This window comes from Castanea sativa, chromosome 9 (assembly GCF_040712315.1).
Source record: "Castanea sativa cultivar Marrone di Chiusa Pesio chromosome 9, ASM4071231v1".
NCBI lineage: Eukaryota > Viridiplantae > Streptophyta > Magnoliopsida > Fagales > Fagaceae > Castanea > Castanea sativa.
In genome coordinates, this window is record NC_134021.1 from 5,541,179 (window position 1) to 5,557,808 (window position 16,630).

Consider the following 16,630-nt stretch of genomic DNA (forward strand, 5'->3'; position numbering starts at 1 on the left):
GTAATATGGGGAATAGTTGGGGGTGGGAAAATGTAATTTTCCCCTTTTTTTTTTTTTTTTTGACAACTATGTTAGAGCTATTTTTATATAATAATGATCATAATAATACTTCTTGTCTAAACATGTACCTGGAGTCTCATTGTTTTGTTTTAAATAAAAAAAGAGCAATAAAGTACATGCTTCAAATAGCAACCTTGAGAAATTCTCACGCACAATATTTAGAAAAATCAAATCAATTTAAAACATGAAAATTACATCTTATTAAACAAAAGCTACCCATAACATGCAAGATACATTTTGAAATTTTACAACTTTTATATATATATACACATATATATATATATATAATTATAATCAAATTACACCAAAAAATAAAAGAGGCCTACGCAAAATACTAATTTAAAAAATTTTCTTTATAATAATATATAATACTTTTAAAAAAACATTTTTACTTATAATATTGATAAATTATAATTAAAGTGTATAATATTTACAAATTATAATTAAAAAACCGCGCGAAGCACGAGTTAATAACTAGTGACACTAATGATCCGTTTGGAATGAGAGGGAAGCAGGGAGAATAGAGTATAGTTGTGGTCCAATATGAATAGGCCATAAGTCATATGGTAAACAAACTCAAATGCTTTACTTATTACATAAAACCAATATGAATAGGCCATATTGGTTTTACTTATTCCCCCCTCCCCCCTCAATCCCAAACATACCATAAATCCTAAATCCAATATGAATAGGCCATAAGCCACATGGTAAACAAACTCAAATGCTTTACTTATTACATAAAACCACCGGGCTAATACCCTAACGACATTAGCTATCTGATGACACGGTTGCAAGGCCCTCAACTGGCGGTCCTTGTCACATAACTAATAAATGAATAAGAGAAGTATGTGGTTTATTGATTTATTTACAGTGAATGTATGTGGAAATAGCTGAGTTGAGACTTGAGAATAAAGAAAATTTTAATTAGTACAGCACATGATCCATAGATTGTCCCTGTATACGATATTCTTTAACACCAAAAACATTTTAAGTTGTTTCTATAGAAAAAAAAAAAAAAAAGGATCATGACAAACATCTTGGCTTTAAGTTAGCTTGGCCCCTATAGCAGCAAAACCATGGATTGCCTAACAGGAAAGCATATCTTTAAAATAATAAAAATATCCTTAGTTAAAAAAATGATTGAGTAAGTCTTCGTAAGATTAAGAAATTCTTTGTAACAATCTTATGGTTTGATAAAGAATATTCAAACACCAAAATAAATAAATTGTATACTTCTCTAGCTATTAAATATGAATCAAAATATATTCTTTAAAGACTTCCCTTTGTTTCAAAGAAAGTAACTTCCTGGTAGAAGATGAATATAAGTCCAAGATACTTTTATTTTTCTCCTTTTGTGAAAATGACTTGTTTTAACTAATTAGCATAAACACAAATATTCTACCTGATAATTTTTTAACTATTGACTATGAGATTTAACCATCAAAGTTAGCAGCTAATATAACAGGTGATTAGTAAAAGTAACTAAAGGTTATCCATCAACTGGTTTTAGGTCCGAGGACAGGTGGAGGGGGAGTAGCCAAGAGCTAGTTAGTTGCCTATGATTAAACATTCTCAAATCATTCTTCCCAAGCCTCGAATATTAAACCAAATGTGATTTTTGAAACCATTTCCCCTCAACCAAATAGAGAACAATAAATTTGAAAATAAAAAACAGGGCCAACATCATCTCACAACTTTTTTTGCAACAAGCTATTATGCTTCTCTTGGTTCAAGTACAATTTGAGTAAAAATGCAAGTACAATTTAAAGTAGTTTCTTGCAAAATAAAACCATCTAGAAACAAATTCACTATGGTACAACACCACCAAAACAAAAGATGCCTCTAAAAGTTATGCAGCAAGCTTCAATGTATAAAATTTATCTATTAAGTAGTCATCATCATCATCATTGAACAAAATATCTCGCATTTCTGCCTCGAATAGTTTATTGTTTTTGGTTTCCAAAGGAATGTCCATGAGGATCCCACAATGGTGCCTTCTACTTCTAATAGGCCCTCTCAGTAGGATTCGAACCCAGATGAACTGTAAAGACAATGATGGCCATTAATTCATCACAGTAACCATAAGGCACCACTCTTTAAATCAAACATTTGCTAGCTCATTCCATTGCATTTGCACATAATAGATAACAAAAGTTCTGTTTGTCCAAGTTGGAGAAGCTCTTCTAGTCCTCATTTCCAACATCCACAATATTTTACATCAAATGCATGACCGCTGATGATCTACATGAGTTGATGATAAAAGTTCAAAAGTAATCGTAGTCTGCTAGTGTACTCTGTATTCTAATGTAGAGAACTGCATCAGAATAGATATCCCAATCATTGTTTGTCCAAAAGAATAAGGGGTGGACCAAAAAAAGAGAGATGAATAATAATAGTAAAACAACAAGACAATGTTTAATTACCATTGTTTCTCAAACGAAAGCATATTCATAGTTATTTTTCAACTGCCCTTTGACGTTTTTTTTATGTTTGCTCCATTGCTATATTCATATACCCATCCAGACATGCAAGAATACCTACGCATGAAGATTAAAAGGCACCATAAACGCCTGTAAATGCATGTTTTTCATAGTGGGGTGCAAAAAGCAACAGTCAGCTATTTATCTACAAAGAATAAGTCTAAAACATTCTCAACATATCTTCTCCATTTCTCTCACCATTATCATCCTAGTGAGAGAAATTTTATTCCATTCATCTCATTGATACACATCTGACTTTGTGAGCTATGAGTGAAGGTTTGGAAACTTAGGCTGTCACCTCAAATCCAATATCATTGTTGACTTTCTGTTGGTGGTTTGATGGTGGTATATCCCAGTGGCAAAGCTAGAAATTTATCTTTGGGGGGCCACACATATAATTAGACAGCTAATTTTTTTTTCCTGTGTATATATTAATTACATCAATATTTTTAAATGGTAAACTCACTTCATTCAACCGAAAAAGAAGTACAATCAAGAAAGAAAGAGAAACATTAAGCACTGTCAAATTAATTACATCCATACTACATATAAAATTAAAAATGGTAATGCACATACAATTTAATAATCAATGATAAATAGTATTATATTTTAATTGGTACATATAATGCTATATGATATATGGATTATTTTAATAACTAACAAATTTATGATAAAGAAAAGTCAAATTATAAAAACATGAAAGAAAAAGTACCTGGAAAAGTGGAATTGTGGGAATGCTACACTGGGCTAACGCGGCTACAACCTACTGTAGACACCAACCGCTTGCGCCCACACCTACCCACTTGCTTTTGTAGAGATTCTAGAGAAGATTTTAATCTTTCACTGATATACGTGATTGTATAGTCTGCTGTCTACAATTATTATTCACATAGAAGATTTGTTACATTGTAAATGATGGAAACTAGAGCCTAGAGGAAAGAAAAACAGAACAAAAAGAAAAAGAAGAAGGCAGATGGAGCAGTTGAGAGAATGAGAGTTGAGATGCCACAGAGAGAGATAGTTCAGACACAGAGCGAGAGAGAGTCACCTGTGTCCTGTCAAATGATGAGCAAAATGTTCGCAACTATGTGTTGGTGTGGCAAATCAAAGCCTCTGATCTTCGATCTTTCTGCTGTTGTGGCGCAAGTAAGCCTAGAAGTGTTAGGGTGAAAATTAGAATTTTTTTCCCTCTTATTTGGTGAGATATTTGTTAAAATAACTATGTGTTCATCTTAAAATGCTAAAAAATGTCTAATTATTGTAACTTTTTGACATATATATATTTATAACTAATTGGATTGTATCCTATTTTTAAAAAATTTATATGTAATTTTAGACTTTCTTTCGTGTATATATATATATATTATCTCGGAATGAGGGGCCAAAATGATAAGAGTTCCTTAAAAAAATTTTAAAATTGATTAGTATAACTCCAAAATGTATGTACATCTACAAATTTTTTTCCAAAACTTTTGGTGGGGGGGGGGGGGGGGAGCATGGCTCCCTTCGGTCTTAACGTTGCTCTGCCACTGCTATCTCCAACAAGCTAGTTTGAAGAAAGAACTTCAGGAAGTCCGTTGCTATCTAGAGCTTGGAGGGCTCAAGTTCATTAGGGATATGGACTTCAAAGGTTCATAATTTTTATTGTATTGCAACGATTTAACTAGTGGAGATTTTCCAATAGTGTGGTTGAGGGAAAGGTTTTTCCACTAGGAGGCTTAGATTTTCCTCTTTCTAAACACTTCTTTGTGTTTAGCTTTCGGTTTGCATTTATTTTCCGCATTTCTATATTGCTATTTACTTGATTTAACTATCAGTTGCTTTGTGCTTGCTATATAATTTGGTTAATCATTAATATTTGACTAATTGTTAGTTTTAGACTAAAAGTGATTAAGCTGATAAAAATGGTTTGGGGGTTCTAAATTTTGCTAGAGTGTAATTAACATTTTTCAAATGTCCCACTTCCACCATAGTTAGATACTGTAGCTTCTTGCAAATGTATAACTTATGTAGAAATGAAAAGGTCCCCAGTTACCATATAGATGAAGCAAGGACTTAAGATTAGCCCATCGACATGATAGCCTATTTATCACAATCACATGATAGACTGATACTTATACTTTTCCTTTTATATCACAAAAGAAAAGATTTTCTCCCATATGAGATATTCTAATTGTTTGTTGTTGGTAAGAAACTAAAGTGTTGTGTAAGGGTTCATGATGCGTCATGGTTTACAAAACAAACCTCCAATTACAATATAGTTGTTGGATCATCACTAATACTATTTATATATTTGTATATGTACAATTTTTAGCAATGAGCTACTTTCTATGAATGTAATATGAGGACCTTGAACAACAATTCTAAAGGTAGATCTATGATTAAAAAATAAAAAAAGCAATTATTAGGAAAACTATTGAGAAGGACAAAAACCTTAGTTTGATTGAACCCCTTTTAATTGTATAAGATTTATAAAATTCCAGTCATATCCTTTGTATTATTATTATTTATTTTAAGATAATGAAGAAAAGATAAGTTTAAAGAATTATTAAAAAAACTGAGTGTCTCATGCAATATGCCAAGTTGAAGAGAAAAAAATCTCAGCAAAAAGAATTACCTGAACATGTTGCCCACACTAATGAATTTAAACTCTTCTCCCAGTTGAAATGTAAATATAGAATAGCCCTACAGAGACATTATGCCCAAACATTAATAACTTAATGACAATGAATATATTAGCAAAGACATTCAAGATCAGTTATAATAAACGTATATATTTGGTATTTGATTTTAAAGAAAAAAGAAAACAGAAGAGAGTTAGACTTCAAGTTTGGAGGGACTTATCACTTGCTTTCTATGATATGATATCCCTATCTTTTGAATACGAGCAATCCAGGAACACTGGGAACTGTTTCCAATGGCCTGTCCTTATATATGAGGGAAAAAAACAATCAGCAGCATATGTAATTTGATAAGTCATTGTAAGGAAGCAGATCAGCTTCTTGAAATCATAAGTATGTGTGCAGCACTTGAAGAGAATTTTCCTTTTTCTCTTGTTGGGAAAATATGAGGGCTCCTATAAAATATAAAACTTATTAAAATTTCAAAACCGCTAAAAAGATGTTTAGCAATACTTAATTAACGTACCAAGGCCTTATACTACAATAGCAATGGCTCTGAATGTTTTTAAATTCAAGGAAAAATACAAAACACATCATCCATCGACAATATGAAAAATTTAGGAGAGCTTATGGCAACTAAGGTATGTGGCCATGATTAATAAGCAATCTTTTTGGAAAATCTATTGGAAGTCACCAAAACGTTTATGCATGCATATCAAAATGAAAATGAGAAAGAACAACTAAAAATTAACAATCAACTCAGTGCACATTGGTTACCAAAATTTGAAGCTCTATTTACATGAAGAAATATTTTAAAATCTCAAATTATGGATTTTATTCGCTATATTTTAAATGTTCAATAGGGAAAAGTTTATTGATTTTTAGAGAGAAAAAACAGAGGAACTTAAATTTTGTAGCTTATAATTTATGATCTAAATTGCTGGAATATAACTATAAGCAATATTATATTGCTCCAGCTAACTAATAGATAAATATTCTCTAAACCTTATTACCTTAATCATGCAAAATCATTTCAAGAAATATGAAGGATGACAACTGCATAAGAAAAGATAACTTACAGGAAAAGTTGATAGTTGACTAGAGAATACCTGCGTAAACAATATACTGGTTGAGTATAAGAAAGAGAATAAAGAGAGGAAAAGAAGAGAATATTTTAGAGAACTTACCAACTTTAAAAAGATTCTGTCAGCTTCCAATTATAATCAATTATTCCTCCAGCCAGAAATAATAGATATACTGTGTCAAGTGCCTATAACATATACAACAACAACAATCATGCCTTAGTCCCAAAATGTTTGGGGTAGGCTGCCTATAACATATTACAATATTAATATTTATGATTGAATAATAAAAATTTTGAAGAAGGAAAAGACTCGGGAAAACTGAATACCCAACAAAGAAATTAGGAGTGAAGAATAAGTGTGATTGATTGACTCAAAGGTGTGCTTGAAAAATCTTGAGAAGACCTAAATAGAGGTCAGATTCTTGAACATCCATCCTAAATAGAGGTCACTTGTTTTCTGTTAGCATCCTAAAGAACCAATGACATCAAACTCATAAATTTTTATAAAGAAAAAAAAAAAGAAAGAAAGAAGGAATCAAACTCATTGACAAGAATCAAAACTTACCCATTTGTTTTATATACACATGCTATTGCATATACATATGTACGTATGTTTATATGTATGTGTATATATTAGTATGCATTATTTAACTACTTAGGCTTAAGTTCTCTACCTGCTGTGTCAAAAGAAACAAGAAAGTTGCCATCTATCACATGCTTGGAGAATGTGCTGCATCTATCCTTTTTTTAAATCATGGAAGCAGTCATCAAAATCTTATTTAAACCAAAATTTTTTTTTGATAAGTATTATTTAAACCAAATTCTAAAGCAAAGTGTACATATAATATCAAATACTACCTAATTGGTTTTAGATTATAGAGATAGGCCCATTACCTTATAGAGATAGGCCCATTACCTTATATGCAAGCGATTAGGAACTATCTGCTGAACATTTGCATGATCTAGAGCATCAAAAGTTCTCCTGTTGGGCAAGACAATAATACAAAGCTTACAAGAAGAAAACACCATTACTGATAGAAAACCTTAATTGGAGATAGTATTTTAATACATTCTAATAAAGATATGTACAATTGATTTTTTAGTGAAAATTTTGGATAAAATTAACAAGTAAAACGGATAACTATAGATGTCTACCCCATAATCCAGTAAAGTGTTGAAGTCACAGGCACAGAGGCTTCAAGTTAGGAAAACATAACAAATTTGCTTTTGATATGGAAGGTGGAAGAATTGTCTGGAATCTGTATTCTAGCCAGAAGATGGAAGCAATGATTGTGAAAGCACTGGTTGACCTCCACCTCACCTAATGCATGCCAGTAGTGTTTCCAAGTATAGTACACTGATCAACACTTGCAAATGCATATATAATATGGCTCCGGTTGACCAAAAATACAGAAATTTCTAAGAAAAAAAATTAAAAATAAAGAAAACTCAAAAAATAATAAAATTAATCAACCTAATTTCAATGCATTCTTGAAGTAATCTTAATTAATGGTAACATGGCTTATCCAGTATTAGAATTTGATCCCCCTCAAAAAAAGAGAAAAAAGAAAAAGAAAAAGAAAAATTGCAATCAGGGTCTCATTCAATTTTATTAGAATCTCAAAGATGCTCTTCATTATGGACAGTTTTGAAACAAAAATTTATAGGAATCAAGAAAAATAAGAGGATAAGAAATTCGGTAAGTGAGGAAATAGAAAAAAAAAAAAAAAAAAAAAAAAAAAAACTGGTCTATTTTAAAGCAAAACATTAGACAAGGATATTTGAGAGAAAATACCAATTTTAGACTATTTTGAGCTTAGAATAGTAACCAGAAGTTTATCAGGATATTTAGAACAAGGGCAATCTTGGACCATCTTGTGCTGAGGTACACCTCCAATTGGAAAATCAATGATAACTAGCGTCTGTAAATATTATATGAACAACTAGTTAAGTAAATAGTATGGAAAATTGAAAGTAGAAAATAAAAAGAAAGGAAACTTAATAGGTTTCATTGAAGAGCGAAATTAAATACTAAATTGAGAGCACTCACAAATTTTCATGAAACAATTGCATTTGGAATCAACTTTAAATTCCCTCAATGGTGATTCTTGGACCACAGGTCCACAGCCAATCTTCTACCACTGAACCACTCTTGCTCCTTCCAATGATAAGTATGGGTGCAGCACTACAAATGCCTGGGCTTTTTGCAATCATTAGTGGACTTCTCATGCTCCCCAATGTTTTCAGCTAGCTGTTCACTACTGCATTTGTTAAATCACTCAAGCATCCTGAAAATTGAAAATCAACAGATTGATGCTGTGTTTAGAAGTGGTTATTGGATGGTGAAAGAATTGGAGAACATTACAACAAATTAACTTTTAAGAGACATTTCTACAATATCATGCTATGCAATGATAATTTTGATTTATTATCTAAAATGAAAACAAATCAACAGAATAGAACCAGGCAAACACAAAAGATTCATCGTTCATGAATTAACCATTACAAATTGTATGTGGGCAGGTATTAATATCCAAAAGGTATGGCGAATTCATTTTCTTGAGGTAAATCTCCAATCATATATCCTCTGTATAAAGGTGCATAAAGCCATACAATTTTTTCAAAATTCAAACCCAAAGTGAAGAATGATCCACTCAAGCCATCAAAAAAGGAAAAGAAGAAAAATCCAAATGCAACTATCACAGTAGAATCAAGCGAAAGACTAATAGTTTTTTCGTTTTTCTTGACAAAGTCCTATACTCACTGTATGAGCTCTTAAAATATCAAATTCTCTCATCATTTTTTTTTAATTTAATTTTATTTATTTTATGGAAAGCTGAAAAATATTTCATCAACTAGCAAAAAGAAAAACATCTTTAGAGAGGCTTTTTTGCAGAAACACAGGAGCCTCTTCTAGCCAAAAAGCATATTTACAATCAGATTTAGCCATGCATAAGGATCTAGCATTTCAAGCTAATACATGTGCAACCTCATTACCAGTCTAACTGACATGTGAGAAAGAGATCTCCCCGAAAAAGTCCATTCTGTTTAACCAAGTCCAACAGATGTTCAATTTTTGAGAGATTTGGTTCTGCAGAATTGAGGGCTTGAAATCTCTGTAACAAGCCACCTTCTATAGTTACTCCAAAAGGGCATGGCAAATTCAGTCGCTTGCATGACAGCCATAACTTCAGCCTCCTCAGCATCAGTACTCATATCTTCCAGTGAGCTTAAAGGTCCAATGAACAGCCTATGCTCATCCAATACCACTACACCAACACCAATTTTCTGAATTTCTTCAAACACAGCAGCATCAAAATTTACCCTAAAAAATCCCATTAATTGCCAATAATCAAATGGTTAGAAAAAATCATGTAATTCAGTGTAGTGGAAACATGTTATCAATATTAAATAGCACAATCAAAAAGAAAAAAAGGTTGATCGTGGCTTGGCAAGTTAGATACCTCTATGCCTAAATGGTAATTTTGCACAATTAGGATACCGTCACTATGAGATCATGGAGGGTTGCCCCACTTGAGTGACAACTCAGATCAACATAAATTATGCCAAAATAATTTCATAAAAAAATTGGATTAACAAATTTTTCTTTTCCTTTGCTGTGTAACAATTGAGTAAATATTGTGGGGGAAAAAGAGAGGGAAGAGAGGATAATAGAACCTTCCTTTTTCAGTCAGAGAAGAATATTAGGGTCATCAATAATAATTCAATTTCTTATAGTTAAATATAGAGAGTGATTGGAGAGAGGTATAGTGTATAGAAGGCCCATACATCCTGATGTGCCGAGAGGGACACCAAATCCTCACAAAACACTATCTTCATGGGCATGAGACTCGTATTATTTTGCAAAAACCACTTTGGCAAGAATCAAGTTCTGACAGAGTGTGGCACGATTACTGCTAATGTTTTCAAATGTCATGCTGCAGATTTCAAAAACACACATTTTGGCATGAATAATAAATTTATTTGATTGATTTGGTACTTTATATGTTAGAAGTGAAGAGAAGATTTGAGAAAAAATACCAGCACTGATGAATTTCTGTTAGCTTGGGAGTGGACTGAAATTCCATAAGATTAATTAAGTCTTCCTTCATGTGAACGCAATAGATATGCCATTCATAGTGCCTACACATCCAGCTGAAGACAATTAATTATTCGTGCAGCTGAACACAAGCAGATCATTTACGAATAAGCTGGGTATTTGATACTGAAAGAAAACAAACCAAAGAAGAAAAAGCCAAGAAAGCCTGTTCTTGATGACTTACTAGTGGCTTTGCCTTTCAATTTGTATTAAATATGGACAATCTTGGACCACGTAGTCATTTTCCTTGGCACATCCTTCCTTAGGTCAATAAAAACTTTGCATTTTCCGCAATATGGTGAAACATTGTGTTTGTGCAGATGCATCAGCTTTTTGTAATCATAATTACAATTTTCAGCTCTTGAATAGAACCTTCGTTTCCTATTAGAGCAGAATATTTGGGCCATCAGTAAATTAGTTTTAATTCCAAACTGCTACAAGATGTTTTTGCTATGAACATAGAATCATGCTACTAACAATGATTATTCTTCATAACTATCCAATATAAGAAACATGGCAGCAGCAGAGAACCAGGCAGATACAAAAGATTCATGAGTTCTCCACTATAAATCATATGTTACCAGGTATTAATATTTAGAAAATTTGGGGATTTTGTTTTCTTAAGGTAAATCTCTAATCAAATCTCCAGAGTATATAAATTCACACAAGTTTTTCAAAATTTGGAACCAAGGTGAAGAACCATCCACTCAAGCCTTCAGAAAATGAAAATTGGGAAAATTTTATATAAAGAAAAATCCAAATGCAAGTATCGCTCTCAAATCAAGCAAAAAAATATCGTAATTATTTATTCTTTTGACTTGATAAAAACATACACTTTATACGATCTTAAAATCTAAAATTCTTTGTTTAATTAGTTGGATTTGAAATTTTCAATATGGAAAAGCTAAATATTCCCCATAATAGAATTACAAAAGAGTAGTGGAAACATGTTATCAATGTTATATATCAAAAACAGATGAAAAAAAAAAAAGAGGTTGGTGGTGATTTTGAAAGTTTGATATCTCAAATGTTAGATTTCATAAAGATTTACTCAAATTGAGTAACAGCCCAGTACCCACACTAATCATGCCAAAATATATTTATACTAAAAAAAAACTATGGATTAACAATTTATAGAAAACTTACCAGCAATTGTGTACTTCCATTAGCTTTAATTGATTATTCCTCCAGCTGAACACAATATATTAAATAAGAAATAGCCAAATTAAAAATTAAAAAAAGAAAAAGAAAGAAAGAAAGAAATAAAGAGAGAAAGTAAGAAATTAGGGTTATAAAATAGAAATTCCATACAATTACCTGCGTTTATGACCTTACGTTAGCTTGGGAGTGGATTGAAATTCCATAAAGTTACCAGAAATTATGCCATTCGTAGTGCCTGCATATCCAGCAAACGTATTTTGAGAAAACTAAAGAAAGATAGCAAGAAATTGCTGGAAACAGAGAACAGAGAAAATGAGAGAAAGAGGATTTGAGGTATGAGCAGACTTACCAAACATCTCTTCAAAAAGTTTCGTCTCTAATAACAATATAGTTGATTCTGATATGTCTAATATGTGCAATTTCGGACCACTCTGTGCCTTTCTCATTTGCATATCTTACATCTACTTTGGGGGAACCATTAATGAACAGTTCTTTTAATTTGGTGAGGCGTCGCATGGCTTGCACTGTCGGCATTTCCATCAAGTTCTTGTTGTCATTAAGAACCAGAGTTTGAAGTGAAGAAAGGTTGCCCAACCACTCAGGCAAAGCTTGCATTCCATCAAAACCAGATATATGCAGATATATAAGGGCAGTGAAGTGTTGCATTTCGTCCGGAAGAGAGTTGAGTTTGGACCACCCATACAAGTTTAGTTGTTCAAGGGACGCGTGCAAGTGTTGGATGGAACTGAGACTGGGGAAAGCATCCAGCTCCTCACAAAACTCACCAATCTTCAAAGTCTTTAAGCATTCTGATAACCCTCCTGGCAGACGAGTCAACTTTGGACAGTCCAGAATTGTTAAACTGCTAAGAGAGTGCAATTCTCCTAGATCTGGAATTGATATCAAATTAGGACATGACTGAATGTTCAATTCCGAAAGAGATGTACATGATTGCAGCCCAGTCGGTAGAACTTCAACACCGCACCATATCGTCAAGTCTCGAAGCGACGCCACACCTTGTATACTTGGAAAAGACCTCAAATTAGGACAGTTGAATATTCCAAATGTCTCGAGAGATTGAAGGGTGTGCAGTGTGTCCGGTATATAACTCAATTTCAAACATGAAGATATATAAATGTATCGGAGAGAGATGCAGAAGGCCCCTACATCCTCATGTGGCAAGATGGACTCCAAATCAGCACAAGCATGTATATTCAGTCTCATGAGACTCGCATTATTTTGCAATAGCTGCTCTGGCAAACAAGAAAGTTCTGATACACACCATATAGTAAGGGACATGAGTGTAGTAAGATTACTACTAATGTTTTGGAATGCAGTGCTTTTGGTCTCGAAAATGCTTAGTTCCTCAAGAGCTGGAAAATGACATGGAGCACTTATGAGCTGGCCACATTTTTCAATAACCAATATTTTGAGGGAAGGAAACACCGTTCCTCTTGTTGTTGTTGTTGTTGTTGTTGGCTCCATCGCATCCTTCCATTCCACTAGCTTGGGCATGCGCTGCAAAACAAGTTTTTCCAAAGCCGGGAACACTGCATTACTCGATCCCTCACCGCTATAATTGCCGTAAAATTCTGTCCCTATACATGTCACGTTATGCATTCCCTCTATTTCAAGAACCTTGAGATGAGATAAATGCCCAAGTGTAGGAATTTGTTCGCACTTGTTACAGTTTTCTAAGAAGATTTCCAACAAATGGTCCCAGAGAAACAAACCACCACTACTGTTTTTGCCCAATATCCATGAAGGGAACTTCTCACCCTGGAAATTTTCTATCTTTAAGCTTTGCAGACACGGGTGAGGCTGAAGGCCTTCCAAGACATCTTCATCGTTAATGGTGCCTTCTCTTCCCCTATTCCAATGGAATCCCAACTTGTGTACTCCTTTCTTTTCTGATAACTTTGCACTTCTGGCTTCTTCTTTGTCTCTCACATGCTCTAGATTATAGATACTTAACTTTCCTCTAAGTTGGCTTAAGTATCCCATTTCTTCGATTCGACCACCAATGTCTTGACCGATGACAAAAAAAGGCAATGTTTGAAGGCAAGTTAGTTGCCTCATATTGATCGGCAATTGTTTTATGTATCGATGATCAATATTGATATGTCTCAAACTAATCAAATTTTGTAGATCTTTTGGAAGCTCTTTGAGACAAGGGCAATCCTTGATTATTAGAGTTTGTAAGTTATAGAGTTTTGTGAGAGATTTGGGTAATTCTTTGACATTAGTCCTTATAATTCGAAGAAGCCTCAATTGTCTTAGCCTATCGATTGACTTGGGCAACTCTACTATACATCCCCCAAATAAAGTTAGAGCACGTACACATTTTAAGTTTAATAACTTGTCACCAAGATTAGCATGAATTGAAAAAAATGTGCGCAACCTACTCATGCCTTCTCTAGATAATGAGATTGTTGGTGTTGTTTGGCCATTGGGTATAAGAGATAAACGTCGAATATGAGACATGTCAATGCCATCCCTTAAATTGCCCACTAAATGCAAGGTTTCCCATTTTGAAATTAAGAGGGCAAGATCGTGTACACAATCATGCATCTTGCAGCTAACAATATCACCATAATCATCCCTTTCTATATCTTGGAATAAGGAATTTGCCAACAAAATATTAAAATACTCGTTACCAATATCCTCCATTATTGATCTTCCTGGAGACAATTGAAGGAACCCTTCAGCCATCCAATGTTGAATTAATTCTTCCTTTTCCATTTTATAATTTTTAGGAAAAATTGCACAATATGTGAAACAACTTTTTAGAGATGGTGGATAAAGATGATCAAAGCTTAATTTTAGTATTGGTAAGATTTCATTGTTGTCAAGTGGAGAATTCCAAACTTCACTATTTTGAATTGCTAACCATTCACTTTTCTCCTTCTTACAAGACATAGTACCTCCTAAAACTCTCGCAACTAATGGAACCCCACCACATCTTTTAGCAATCTCCCTTCCAATAACTTCCAAATCTGGAGTTATTTCATTACAAGATACCATTTTCTTGATTATAGACCAACATTCATCATCTGATAGGTTTTCTAAATCACATCGATGAAGTGCTTTCATAATTTTAGCCACCTTGTCTTTACGAGTTGTTACAATAATAATGTTTCCCACATTTGAATTAATTCCTAATAGACATCTCCTCAAAGTATCCCATTTTGTTAAATCTTCGTTCCATACATCATCAAGTATGAGAAGATATTTTTTTCCTATCAACTCTTTTTGAAGGCATTCAAGAATCGCAGTCTTATTTTCTAATTTATTTGAGGTATGGGTAATGAGCTCAAGAATCTCTCTCAAGATCCTTTTATCATCAAAATCATCGGAGACACATACCCATATTGTCCTATCAAAATGTCTCTTTACTCGCTCATCATTGTACACTTGCTTTGCTAAAGTTGTTTTTCCCAAACCTGCCATTCCTACTATAGGAAAGACAGAGAGTTGTTCTTTGGTTGCCCTAGTTAGCAAGTCAACTATTTTTGAGACATGATCTCTCCTTCCTACAACTTCTGAATGATCGAGAAAGGAGTCTGTCTCTCGGTTTGGGATAATCTCTAGATTTGCATTTACTGGGCTCGCTCTAGCAAGTCCATATGAATTTGCTTCACCATTAATCTCTTTTAGCGATTCATGAATAGTCTTAATCTGGTTAGCCATCTTGAGACGAAAAGCAATGGGGTTTGAGAATGAAAAGAAGAAGTATACCTTTCTCTTCATTTGGTTTCGGATCTCTACCTTTCGCCGAAGAATCTCGTAAGCAAACTCGTCTAGCACGTCATCAGCATCATAAGCAACTTCTTTAAGCCTCTGCAGCCAAAGCCTCACGACCTCATCTCTCACTTGCCTTCTCTCCGCATCAGCCAGCACAGCTTGAATCGTGGTCAATGAGCCACGAAGTTTTGTCAACTCCTCCTTGAAACCCCAAGCAAGGCTGATCTGCTCAGTAGCAACTGAAATCAGCTTGCCTATTATTTCCTCAGCAACAACACTAAGGATAGTCTCAGCCATCTTTGGTTTGGTGCTCTGATAAGCCAGAAATAAGCTGGAAGTATTTGGAAACAATAGAAGGATTGTGATGTAGAAAGACTAAAACAGCAACAATGATATATGTAGAGAAGTAGGAGGGAACCCAAATATCAACTTGCACACATGAGATAAAGTCCAATACATGTCTTTTACGGATATGGGAGCTTATCATATGCGAAAAAGAACCACAATTGTGTATTTCCAAAAGTGGAGTGTTTTTTTTTTTTTTTCAAATTTTGTTTATGTGATAGGTTATAGGCTAAATTTTTACTTTATAATTTTTATATACAGTTTTTAAATTTTTAAAAAAAAATTTCACATTTTCAAAAAAATACCTATATATTTTAACAAATTTTCCCAAAAAAAAAAAAATGTTATTACAGAACTTAGTAAACTTTTACGGACTCGTAGAAGTAGTTCTTGTCGGCCACTTTCATTTTCTTTTGTTTTCAGTTTGGCTTTTTCCTTGCGCTCTCCTCTGGACGGTAGAATGATTCTTCACTTTTCTGCTTTTATGACTTTCACTTTGTCTGTTTTTTAAATTATTATTGTCACACTTATACAGCTGTTTTTTTAGATTATTGCTTCACATCTTTACATTTATATAGGAAAAAGATGACAGCCCATGTGCTTCATTCACCATTTGAGTCTTTTGAAAAAGATGTCACCAGTTCGCACTCGAAGTTAACAAGTATCTCCTATCTAAATTCCTTTTTTCATATGAGAATTGAAAATAGTCATTTATGTAATTGGGCTGGGCTGCCCAGTCTATAGCTGTGGACCTGTGGCTACAAAGAGACTTGAGGGGGCAATCATCTAGAACTGCAACTGCAAAATTGATAGGCAGCAAAGATTGTCGCAAATCTCAATAATTTTAGTCACAAAGAATGAGATTAAAGTTGCAAAAGTGAAGAATAAGATTACGGGAAATTACACTTTAAACCATATACTTTTAGGGTGGTTTTAAATCATATTCTATAATTGCGGTTTTAAATTAAACTTTATAATTAACAGTATGTTGTAATTATTTCTCAAAAAAAAAGTTAAACTCTATAATTTAATATTT

At 33.3% G+C, this 16,630-nt stretch overlaps 1 protein-coding gene across 40 annotated transcripts; it reads right to left on the reverse strand.

Moving 5' to 3' along the window:
* Positions 1–1,749: 1,749 nt before the first annotated feature.
* LOC142609701 (putative disease resistance protein RGA3) lies at positions 1,750–15,713 on the reverse strand. Of its 40 annotated transcripts, none has more exons than XM_075781383.1 (21): positions 11,855–15,713; positions 11,662–11,740; positions 11,491–11,535; positions 10,529–10,725; positions 10,287–10,388; positions 10,035–10,183; positions 9,243–9,570; positions 8,296–8,533; positions 8,041–8,167; positions 7,401–7,664; positions 7,162–7,227; positions 6,920–6,981; positions 6,573–6,680; positions 6,349–6,431; positions 6,241–6,270; positions 5,392–5,462; positions 5,158–5,225; positions 3,589–3,692; positions 3,253–3,412; positions 2,484–2,597; positions 1,750–2,374 (listed from the first exon to the last, which is right to left on the reverse strand). In XM_075781383.1, the coding sequence occupies exon 1, from the start codon at positions 15,544–15,546 to the stop codon at positions 11,866–11,868; it is 3,681 nt and encodes a 1,226-aa protein (XP_075637498.1). In that variant the 5' UTR covers positions 15,547–15,713; the 3' UTR covers positions 1,750–2,374; positions 2,484–2,597; positions 3,253–3,412; positions 3,589–3,692; positions 5,158–5,225; positions 5,392–5,462; positions 6,241–6,270; positions 6,349–6,431; positions 6,573–6,680; positions 6,920–6,981; positions 7,162–7,227; positions 7,401–7,664; positions 8,041–8,167; positions 8,296–8,533; positions 9,243–9,570; positions 10,035–10,183; positions 10,287–10,388; positions 10,529–10,725; positions 11,491–11,535; positions 11,662–11,740; positions 11,855–11,865. The 40 variants fall into 40 exon arrangements, with proteins under 40 accessions (XP_075637498.1, XP_075637497.1, XP_075637495.1 ...); XM_075781382.1 differs by having other exon boundaries at positions 6,573–6,713; XM_075781380.1 differs by having other exon boundaries at positions 6,920–6,986.
* Positions 15,714–16,630: the final 917 nt, after the last annotated feature.